Source organism: Coffea arabica, chromosome 6c (genome assembly GCF_036785885.1).
Source record: "Coffea arabica cultivar ET-39 chromosome 6c, Coffea Arabica ET-39 HiFi, whole genome shotgun sequence".
NCBI lineage: Eukaryota > Viridiplantae > Streptophyta > Magnoliopsida > Gentianales > Rubiaceae > Coffea > Coffea arabica.
The window spans coordinates 63,355,378-63,367,503 of record NC_092320.1 but is presented as its reverse complement, the minus strand read 5'-3'; the positions used below and the strand labels follow the sequence as shown (position 1 = coordinate 63,367,503).

At 36.0% G+C, this 12,126-nt stretch overlaps 2 protein-coding genes across 2 annotated transcripts; both read left to right on the top strand.

Moving 5' to 3' along the window:
* Positions 1-1,615: 1,615 nt before the first annotated feature.
* Positions 1,616-7,347, top strand: LOC113693873 (5'-adenylylsulfate reductase-like 5). Its single transcript, XM_027212626.2, has 4 exons — positions 1,616-2,004; positions 5,709-5,890; positions 6,297-6,421; positions 6,671-7,347. Exons 1-4 carry the CDS (start codon positions 1,807-1,809, stop codon positions 7,087-7,089), a joined length of 924 nt encoding a protein of 307 aa, XP_027068427.1. The 5' UTR covers positions 1,616-1,806; the 3' UTR covers positions 7,090-7,347.
* A 1,220-nt stretch (positions 7,348-8,567) lies between these two features.
* On the top strand, positions 8,568-10,467 carry LOC113693871 (uncharacterized). The gene is made up of 2 exons (XM_027212625.2): positions 8,568-9,731; positions 10,088-10,467. Exons 1-2 carry the CDS (start codon positions 8,910-8,912, stop codon positions 10,202-10,204), a joined length of 939 nt encoding a protein of 312 aa, XP_027068426.1. The 5' UTR covers positions 8,568-8,909; the 3' UTR covers positions 10,205-10,467.
* Positions 10,468-12,126: the final 1,659 nt, after the last annotated feature.

The window sequence follows — 12,126 nt, the reverse complement described above, 5'->3', positions numbered from 1 at the left end:
TTCATTTTTTCCCTCTTATCAAGTTTGTATTTTTATTTTCTATTTTCTTGACTTCCTCCAAATTCAAAACTTCTTTTTTTTTTTTTTTTAAAGTTGCAATATCTAAATATCAAAAACTTGAATTAAAATTTAAACTCACAATGTTTAATTTCCATATACATGAATTTTGTATAATTTCAAAATATTGTGATATTTTTTAGTTGAATTTAACATTATTTTTTTGATAAATTCAATTAAGATTGAGATGAAATTTATTTGTTTAAACTTATAATTTAAAAAATTTATTTGTGAAAATTCAAGTTCTTTGAAAATATTAAAATTTTCATCATATAAAGTCTTAAATTAGTCTAATACATGCCTTATTTTATGCATATATATTTATATAAATTATTTTTTTAAAAATTCATTGAATCAGGATTGAATCGATCTGATGGTTGAATCTCGACTCGAACATCTCACCGGTTCAATTAACTGTCCGAATTTTGAAACATTAAAGGTGAAGGAGGCTAGAATGGGATGTCCGACGAAAGCAGCTTTAAAGTTGGCATAAACTGGAGTTTTGGACACTGCACAAAGAAAAGAACTTGCAGTGCAGATGACGATAAAGAAACACTTTGGTCTTGCCTGAACACTTGTTTGGCAGCTGTTTATAATTATTTATTTATTTAAGAGGATATTATTGAATGAGGTGGATATTATTGAATGAGGTGGACATTTGAGACGTGGTTGACCTGACCATCTAGAATCCCATCCATCCATCCCACTTGGCAGACTTTTCTTTCTCATTTTTCTTTTTTGGAAGAAAATCAGCTCAGAATAAATACTATTTGAATACTCCATTTTTTTAAATAATATTTCACTTGCATTTTAAATACATTTTTCAATCCATCTTTTTTATATTTTTAATCACATTTTTATCTCATATATATCATATCACAAAAAATATTATAGTAATTATTTCAAATAACACTCTATCCAAACTAGGAGTGTTCACGAATGGTGCCGTTCGCGAGCCGATCGCGAGCGGCTCGAGTTCAAAAACATTAAGTTTGTTGGCTCGCGAGCTCAATTATATATATATTTTTTATTTTAATAGTAAAATTACACATATATTTTTAATATTTTATTATTTATTAAAAAATTATTATTTTATTTATTTTTAAAAATAAATAATTATTTTTAAATTTTTAAAAATAAATTTATTATTATTATTTTATTTTTTAAACTCGAGCTCGAGTTTGAACTCGACATTTTGAGCTCGTCGAGTTCGAGCTTCACAAACTAGCTTCACAAACTTAATTAAAAGCTCGGCTCGATTAGGTCAAAACTCAGTTCGACTTGATTCGTTTGCACTCCTAATCCAAACAGTTACTAGTTACCTATTTATTCAGATAAAAACTTGTATAGATCCAGTGTTATGAATCATGTGATCTAAATTTTATTATATCCAATTTTTGAGTTAGTAAAATAGTGTGATAAAATCAAACTTTATTCACTAATACTACAGCTAAAAAATTTGAAATTGGGAGAAATAAAAAGGCCAAAAAAAAAAAAAAGGCGATTTGGACGCAAAAAACGGAAAATTGCTTCAAACTTTGGCTACCGTGGGAGGGAGGGAGGGAATGGGAGAAAGCTGCTACACTTTGCTACTCTTCCTTGCTTTATGCTTCCTTTTGTCCTTGTCCTCTTCTTCTTCTTCGACGTTGAGAATTGGGACTAAATTTTCAAGGCCAGCACACTCCCCTCTCCCTTCTCCCCCAAACCCAAAAGAGAAAATCGAAAAAAGTCGGAAACTTGTTGCTGAAAATGGTCGTGTTTCTGAGACTTGCGATGCTCCTTTGGATATGCATTTGCTATGGAGTTTGTCGTTCATGCGCTGTCGCCTCATCATCCGCGTCGCCAGCTATGTGCCGTTCTCCTTCACCCCAATCCAACCCTCCTTTTCTTACTCATCTGCTTTCTCAGTGCCATCTTTCCTATTACCGTCCCAACTTCCCCGTTGAGGTAATTTTTTGTTCTTTTGTCCGTTTCCTTATCCTCCATTGAAATTTGTCTAACAGGGTTTTTTGAATTTCAGCCTTTCTAAATTCTATTTTCATTTTTTTGGGCATTTGAGTGCTTTACACTTACATTGGTAATGTTTTCCTGACTTTTTCCCGTCTTTTCAAGTGCATTCCTTTTTCGTTTTTCTTACTTTTAGTTATGTTTCGTTAGCTCTTTTTTTTTTTTTTGGGTAAATCTTGCATTTATCTGACTGAAAATCAGTGTTTAGTTCTGTTCTACTGTTTGTGGTGCTTGGGAAAGGAATTTGGGAATAAATATGTTGACTGTTTGGTGAACCTTAAAACGAGTGTGTGTGGGTGTGTATTTGAATATGTTGTTGTTTACAATAAAAATGTTCAAAGTTGTAGCATTCAAATTCTAAGCAAGGGATGAACCTTGTTTTGGCTTTTGAGGAGGTTGGTATCTACCTTATTTTTCGACTTTCCATGGGCGATTCTCTTTAGGTAGAGCCCTTGTTCGCTCTAATGTTTGTACGAATAGTTTATTTAGATGGTCATCAAATGATGTTTCTTGGCCCCAATGAAATATTCTAATTGACTTGTTGCCTTTTGCTTATGCTGCGTTATGTTATTGTCCCATAAAGGTCGAACTTAGAAAATTTTCCATGTTAACTGCTGCAGAAAACTTTGATTAAAGTGGAAGGGAAAGAATGGATTTTTGATGTTTGATGCAAATTTTCCAAGTTTAGCTTGTATACTTTGGCCTGAAGCCTGAAGCTGTCAAACTTTTCTTGTTGAATATGATCTGAGTGAAAGTATTCTTTACAAACAGACTAAGACTTAATTTAGGATTTTTTTTTCCTTTCTTCTATTCACATTGCGCGGATATACTTTCAGTCCATAAGGAAGAAAATGAGTTAAACATCCAAAGCTGCATCTCAATAGTTAGTTGAACGAGCACCTGAATTTGGATCTGAAGGAACTTTGTTCAGGACAGTCTGCCCAGATCTTTCGTACCGGGCTTAACATTTAAGACACATTGAACTAAGCCTTTATAAATGGTTGTGTTGTCAAAGAATCTATTTTGCTCATATATTGAACACTCCCAGCCCTTCATATGAAAGAGAACAAAATTGTTTAAACAAAAAGCACTTGTTTAGATATGTCATTTTAGCATTTGTTGCTGCATAGGCTTGGGTCAAAGTGCTCATTGGATAACAGCTTAATATGACGAGGTCTTGTAACTTTATATACTCCTTATGTTTAAAGAGGCACTTTGCTGAAAGGTACCTTTAAGAGGAATCTTCTTATCTATTTCTTTTGGTTGGTTTCTCGTTTCCAAAGCCCTAGACAACATTTCTCACTGTGGATGAACTAGATGTGGAATAGCTAACTAGACGTAAGGGATATGTTTAAGATCACTGCTATATCTAGAAATGAGTATGACCAAAAAAACCCAGTGTTTTTTCAAACTCGTGGTTCTTTAAGCTTGAGGATTTCTCCAAACAACTTCATATCTGCATGTGCTGGTTGGCTATTTTCTCCGGTGCCCAGCCCTGAGGCTGCGTGTATCTGTACTGGCTTATTAAGTTTCTTGTGTTTTGGACACATGATCCTATTCTATCTATGAGTTTGGCTTTAACAATCAAGATGTTAAGGTTGCATATTAATCATAAGGTGAATTAATTGACATTGTTCCCAGTGGTGAAACCAAGACAATGAACATAAATTGCAATGCCAAAAAGAAAGAAATACAAGGAAACAACAAAGAGGTATAAATTTACCCTAAAAAGGAACCGATGTTATCACTACCATTGTCTCCAAATAGTAGAAGATGTTGACTCTTTACTGGATGATGATGTCTCCAAATAGTAGAAGATTAATTAAAGATGCAAAATTAGAAAATGAGGGATATTGTATGATACTGGAGAAAAACTAAAGTATAAGACTCCAAAATCAGAATTTGTCTTCTGAATGAAACCAGATCTATAGATGTTTAAAAGTTGTCTAGAATGAAGAATTTTCTAATGATAAGTTAATGTTGACAATAATTTTTATCTGGTGCATGATTCCTTGTGATTTTAGTCTACTTGATGAATACCTACTTGGTAACTGTTTCTGATAAAAAGTTGTGGATAAAGCTCCTCAAAGTTGTACTTTTGTGCAAACCTGTCAGCCATTGGTTATAGTTGTCAGAATAGCATCTTTCATAGACTATCCTTTCCTCCTTTGGTAATGGATTTTCTTTCTTCTTTATTTTGAATCATCTGCACATATTTAATTTATTTGGGGCATTTAAGAGAAATTTCTTGGATATGTGGTATACAACATAGAAATTGATTTAGCTAGTTCAGGGTTTACAAAGTCAAAGGTGGGACCATGGAAAATTTTTTATCCTCAACTTGGTTTAGGTGTTGCCCTTGCCAGAATTGGACATGCAAAGACGAATCTAACTATTTCTACATAAAGCAATTATTTAAATTTTGGAATTTCCCTTGTAGAAAGAAAATCTGGATCTATAGTCTGTTTGCAATTGCAGTTATCAAGAGAATTCTAGTTTCTAACTGTAAAATAAGTCTGTTTGTCTGAAAGAAAAATGTGGACTTTTTTTTCATTTTTTCTCTGTGACATTGTTCATGGGTAGTTTTTCAAATGATCTGTTGACTGAGGTTACAATTACTTTGGGGCTAATATGTTAACACGAGCCTAGGTCTCAGGTTTTCTAAGCATGTGACGAGCAGTTTACAAAAGCAAAATTGGATTCTTGTTCACTTCTTTTAGGAGCTGTAATACTTCTGGCGGATGTGCAGATCAGTGGGCTAATCTGAAGCAGGGCTTTCAGAATTGTGATATCAGAAATCTAACTGCATATTGGTGATTTTCTGCTACAAGTGAAGTCAACATTCCTGAAGGATAGTTGTGGTTCAGGGTATACTTGGCATGAAAAGTAAATATAGTAAATTTAAGTTAAAGAAACAATATTATACAGAGAGCGAAAAAGGGAACTTGCTTATGATGAAACAACTCTCATGGGGCCTTAACCTGCCTTTCTTAAGCTAGTTTTTCTTATTTTCGCTGGACTCCATCTTTTTCGTTCTATAGTCTTTGGGAATTTGTCCTTGTTGTTGTGAAGCATGCAGGGTCTTGTTTGATTGTCATTTAGTATTATGGTTTGTCGCATAATATGCATTTTCGGTTACTCTCGCAAAATCAGCTCTGCATATTTTTTTGCCCCTTTTGGGGCATTTCATCATTCCATAAATATAGGATGAGTCCACGACTATGCATTTGTCTTATGACATAGATGCAGTTACTTAAAAGTGTTGACAAATAGTCTGCGTCCAAATCTGTTAGATCAAGCTCCAGTAAAAGAAAGTATAGTTGACCTTAAGAATCTGATTGGTTATTGGTTTGTTCTGATACCAACTCTTCCGCATTCAATTTCAAGACCACAGACTTTATCTGTGGAAATTTTCCTTATCCTAATTCAGTATATCTAGGGGAAAATACAAATATCAGTGATACCAAATTTTCAGGGATTCATTACGTACTATTAAATGGTAGTTATGGTCTCAGCTGGAGTAACAGTTGAAAATTTTCCTTATACTGCACTGACTATACTGGTCCTGTAATACCTATAATGTCTTACTGAAAATTTCAAAACTTGTACTATAATTATAACATTACGATGTTGGTGCATTTAAGATGAATGGAGACTCCCGCGAGAGTGCCCTAAGTTCCAAATCAGGGAACACATATACTGCTGTGCTTTTCTATGCCTCCTGGTGTCCATTTTCACAGGATGCCCTTTCAGCCTTTGAAGTCTTGGATTCCTTGTATCCTGAAATTGATCATTTAGCCGTTGAACAATCTTCAACTGTGCCAAGGTAAATTTGAAGTTACTTTGCCTTCATGATATACTCCTAGGTATTACACTTAAGTTACAGAAGATCAGCTTGATTTTCCAATAGCTGCAACGGAGTATGATTTTGACAAGTAAAAACTAGCCTAAGCAATGACTGCCATTCCAATTAACATTTTGCTACTTGTATATTGCTTTTAAAAGCAAAAATGAGAAAAAAAAAAGGGAAAATTATAGTTGAACTGTACTGTACCTGCCTAAATATAGACTATTACTGTGAGAGCTTAAATTTTGCATGAAGTTAGATGGTGTAATCTTGTGGCGATATCTGTTTATTTTCCAAGCTTATGTTTTAGTATTTTCTTTTTAAAATAACCTGTCATTTTAAGTTTTTCCTGTTTGCTCACTTGCTGTTGTGGATTTCTTTACAGCTTGTTTTCAAGATATGGCATACATAGCTTACCAGCTATAATAATTGTGAGCCAAAAGTCCAGGACCCGTTTTCGTGGTTCTAAAGATCTAGACTCCCTTATCAAATTTTACAAGAAAACCACTGGTATGCCTTTTCCGTACAAAGTCGGTCTGTCACTGATCTGTCCATTTTCCTTTTATGAATCATTTGGTGGTGAAAAGTGCATAGATAGCTTATTTTGCCTGTTCCAGTTCCTTATAACGCTATTAATTGACAATAAGGCCTGCTGTTATGAGCAATTAGTCCTTTCCTCATGCATCTGAGGATGGAATTTGGATTACTGTGTCTGTTGCAATTGTTTTTGCTCATCACCTGGTTTTGTAAAAATGCTAGGACATGAACCAGTTCAATACATTGCTGTGGATCAGTCTGGCAATTCAGGAATTGGTGGAAAGTCCATGGTGGTATCGCGATGTGGGTCATCTGCAAAGGAAACGTTGACAAGAGAGCCCTACTTATTTTTCTCTGTGTTATTCCTTTCTTTACGAGTGATGGTGTACGTGTGCCCAAAATTCCTTTTTCATTCAAGAAATCTCTGGGTATCTTTCCGCCCCCATTTGAATTTGGAAATTTTTGGAGGGACAAGCGAAATCTTAGGGCAGATCTTTCAGATGACTGATTTCAAGAGAGTTTGGACCAAGATTAGATTGTGTAATCACAGGAATTTCCACCTGGGTGCAAGCAATGCAAGAGTGTTTGCTTCGTCTTTCGCTTCCGTCTCCTTGGGTGAAACTTCGCTATCTAAATTGTGATCTTGAGGTAAATTTGATCCCACTTTTACTGTGAAAATATTCATAAACTCTATAGAGTGACACCAAAAGGTTTTATAGGTAAGAGTTACTTTGTCTTTTGTTTTCATCTAACCTCCATCCCAAAGTTGTGAGCAAGGTGGGAGTGGATGGATGGCCTTGTACATCAGAAATAGCTCCATGTAAATTATGTTGAAAGAAACATTTTAATATGGTAGAGTCGTGAAACATGACAATGGTAAAGAAACACTTTTGTATCCATTTTTCAGACTTTGGAAGTTGAGTTCCATTCCCATTGTTGATGGCACATTAGTCTGCAATTCTCTATATGCTAATACGACAGGATAGCACTATAAATCCATGAGACTACTGTTGATCCTCATTTGTTGGCTACGGAGGAAACTTTTACTGGACAATGTGCTTGAGCTTTAATGAGCCATTTCCTAAGCATTTCCCTTTCAGTCTTGCTTTAACATAGGCAGCATTTGGAGCCTGTGGTGGTCCTTTTCCTTTGCATCGTTTAGTAGGCGTTTGGTCGTGGCTCCACGCTTCACCATTGACAACCTTTCACCTTCTCTTACATGGTCACACCAGGTACGTAGGAATTTTACCTGAAGAAGCCCTCACGGACGGCCCGTTAATAGCATGCTGCTGCAGGAAAATGACAACGTTGAATCTTCCGTGTTCTGTGACAGCCTGCAATGTTCTCAGAAACATCTCCTTCTCCTGTGCTTTTCTTTGAAAAAGAAAGAGACAAATCTGGAGATGCAAGTCGCGTACTAACACAACAAAACCAAGAAGCAAACAGGAAACACTAGCGAAAATTAGCAGAACAAGAAAAAGCACATACTCAAGCTCCTGATCAAGGTAGCAAACTGAGTAGACATAATAATTTATTGGCCCATATGGTAACCATTGCACTTCAAATTTTGAGAAAAATTTGTAACCCCTTGTGTTAAAATTTTGACAAAAATGCAACTCCTTGTGGGGCTGTGCGTTAGTTGAACATTATATGGCTTGGAAAATCAATGCAGGATACTGCACATCGAGACAGATAGATAGATAGCTAAAATCCAATAAAGATACTTCCTCACGGACAGTTGTACATGTATGAGGGGGGAGTTTCACTTTCACTTTCATGATTCATCATCCCTTTCCCTTTCTTTGTCTATTTTTTTTTCCCTATAGGTGACCCCCAGAGTCAGCATCATCCCAAGCAAACTCCCTCAAGCAATCGCCACTTTTTTCTCATTTTTTTTATTGCAGAAAAATGGGAGCGAAATTAAAAGGGAATCTCTTGTGGAAGAACAAGTCTCCATCTTGAAGCTTCTACTTTTATGGATGAGATGAAGAGAAAATTATTAGAATATGAAATCAGCAGACAGAGTGTTAATGACACTAACAAACTATTGGCGAATGGTACTAAAGCCTATAGGAACAAAGAAATCAGGAAATTGAAAAAAAAAAAATATCCAGTAGCCTAATCAAAGGGAAGGGGGTTTTTCTCTAAGGTAGGACCCGTCGGGACCATGATCCCTTTGTCACCTTTTAGAAGGATAAGCTCCTAATTACATCATATTTACTCTCAATGCTGGTTTCCAGTCTTCACTCCAAGAGCAAGAAGACATCATAATAGAGGTAGAGAGGAGGCTGTGGTGGTGGCCTGGTCTGAATAGTATTCCTTCGCTACACTCCATGAAAGCCACCTTCGTTGAAGAACCTAATAATTCATCCCCACCATCCAACCCAAATTTTTCATCATTCCCTACTTTTCTTTTCTCCCTAGCTAGTGCGATCTTTTGCTAGAACTAAGAAAACTAAAAATGGAGGGTCTTGAAGAGTGGGAAGTCCTCCCTGATGATGGATTTCTTAAAATCCATGATGATGATGGGAAGAAGATTTTCTCAAGAAAATATGCAACCACTGCCTCTGAGAATGTTTTCAAGAATTACTTCATATGCCCATCTCCAAAATCATCAAAATTTGTCGAAACTACTGCAGAGACGGCGGCCAGAGTGCCTAATCAGCTCGTGCCAATCCCAATTCAGCTGGAGCCAGCACTTAAGAATCAGATCCCCGAAGTTGACGATCAAGGGCTGAAACAAGTGATTAAGGCCCCATTTGACACATCCATCAGAAGTCCCAAGATAATAACAGGGGAAGCTGATCAGGATCTAGTCTCGCAGGTTTTCTTCAAGAAAATGAAGGAAACTGAATTATTTGCCGACATGAAACTGGACTCGCCCAAGTCCAACAACAACAGCAGCAGCAGCCACACCGCTAGGGGGATCAAGCCTCAAATTGACGCGGGTGCCTTTCAGTTTGAGGAGAAAGCAGACACTTATAAAGCTGCTGGTGAGGCTCTGGAAACAACCAAGATTTCCTCTCCAAGACAGAAAATTGATCCAGAAGGAAAGATGATCAAGATGGATGACGCTGACAATCAAAAAGAGGTTAAGTGGGAAGAGAATCATGGTGGGCTGAATGTACTGAAGTGGAGCTTAACTGGAATAGGTGCTATTTGTTCTTTTGGTGTTGCCACAGTTTGCATCCTTGTATTCGGAGGTGTCCGAAAGAATAAGCAGCAGCAGCAGCAGCAACAACAGAATCAGAAGCTTCAATTCCACATTTACACTGAAGACAAGGTACGCAAAGTTTTCCATAACTCTTGGATTCATTAGCATCTCTTTTCTGTCCTGAAGTAAAGTATCCATCTTTTCAACTATATTAACAGCTCTCCCCGGATCATCCCAATTCTTGATTTTTAGTGATTACCTGATTGAAAATATACTGGTACAAGATTTGATGGTTTCGATCAGGTATTGAAGAATGATCACAGAGTTGTTAAAAATATTGTCGAAATCAATGGGGGTAATGAACGATAGAAAAACAAGTAGTAGTAAATTGTTCATGTGTCAGATCAGATCGAGCCATTTCTTTCATAAATGATCAAATCCTGATCCGAGCAGCCATTATTGTTATTTTGTGTTTTGACATTTAGAGGTTGAAGCGAGTGGTTCACCATGCAACCAAGTTGAATGAAGCAATTTCAGCAGTAAGAGGCGTTCCCATCACCAGAGCTCGTATCACAGTTGGTGGCTATTACGATGGCCTCTAGACCATGGACTCCCTGTCCAAAATCCTTGCCGAAACATGCTCAGGACCGCTCGTCTTTCCTACGTACTACTGTTTCTCCTCCATAAATAAGATCGCTATCTTGTTAAAAAGTTTTCTGAGTCTGTACTTGTACATAGATTCTGTTATGTCCTAATATAAACTATATATAGATCCTTTTAAGGGTTCCCATAACTACGGTATAGTTACAGGGAAATAAGCACATTTGCTGAAGATTAAAGTTCCCACGACTTCTTTCTTTCTTTCTTTCTTTTTGTCAAATTTCCCCTGGTTTGATGCTCATGTTTGGCTTGTATACATATGTTGTTTAGTGTTGCGTGTCAGATCACCACTAATCTTGTCTATAAGAACAAGATTTTAGTGCTGGTCTACTAAATATGCGGTAAGAAACTTAATCACTGTATAATGCTGTATCGTGACGAAAGAATGCAGTGCCACAATGGAATTGGTCAGATAACATCTTGACAAGCAACGCAGAGGTTTATGCAAGTTATGTATACATCAATCAAAGCTTGCATATGTAGAATAGCGTGGTGTATCAAGGAATTTTTTGCATGTAAAAGAAGAATACGCTACTAGCTAGTATTTGGCTAAACAAAAAACATGATCTTGATTCGAGCTATCAAGAGACAATAATTTAAGGCAAGTCCTCAAAGCTGCTCGAGTTTGCCAACCAGTTATTTATTGCATTAGGATCTAATAATACAATTCTTTTTTTTTTTTATCGCAACGATAACATTTATATAACCTATTTTGGCCTAACCTAAGGTGAGAGGGAGTTAGACGAAATTCGTCCATCGGAGGAAGCCACAATTAAGTGGCAATCCCCACCAAGACATTTATACCAACAGCCCAAGAGGCTTCTAAGGTACTTTTTCTGTTTTTCATGTTTTGTTTGTTTGTTTTTAGTTGATTGAGCTCGTTCTATTGTTGACAATGCAAGTAAATAAATTTTAGCAAACAATTCACTGTCCAAACAAACCCTCGTGGGGTGGAGTGATGCACTGAAAACATTCCAACAGGAAAAGTCTAAGGAAAAGACAGTCAAACTTCAATATAATACAAGTAACACTGAGTGTGGAAGTTGGAAATCCTCTTATCCAAGTAGAAGAATAAGGCCCATCCCATATCGGTAGATTGTGGGATATTTTCCCTGAGCTTAAGTTCCATGGGTGCATCGTCCTGTCATCAATTGGCTGAACATGTGTGCTACGTGGGTCCCGCTTAGGTTGCCTTTGGGTCGGTTTGCTGATGCCTGCTGCGTGTCTGATATTATTTGGGTGTGTGTGTTTCATTCCGATTCCGGAAAAAAAAGTAGAAGAATAAGGCTGAAAATTTTAAAGTGCTAAGTTGCTAGTTGCGGCTAATTAAGGAAGCACTAGTAGAGTAGTATTTTACTTTCGTTTGCTAACTTCTTCCATTTGTCTTTACTGGTACCATACGGCAATTTATAATCTCCAATATACCAGTCAACCAAGTGACTTTAGTCTAATGGTGATATGAATCGAGAAACCTCTTTTAACTTTTAGGAAATTTCAACCTTAACTATTTAAAATTGAGTTATTGTAGTAGATACAGTGGTTCATATCTGTAATTTATTTTTCTTTGTTATTAAATATTCAGTTTCCAACAATATTGGTAAATCTATCGGTGTAACAGTTAATTCTTTTTTTTACATTAAGTTAATTCAAAATAAAGGAAAGAAATAATGAACAATTTGAATGCTAATCAACAGTATGGTGGTGAAAGAAAGTAATTTGGAATATGTAAGATTTCAATAATTATGATTTGAAAAAAGTTTTATTATAGTTCTATATGTAATAATTTGATAGAAAGCAGAATCATTAAGATAAGATTAGTTATTTTTTAAAACAATATATTTAAAATAAGATTAGTTATTTTTTA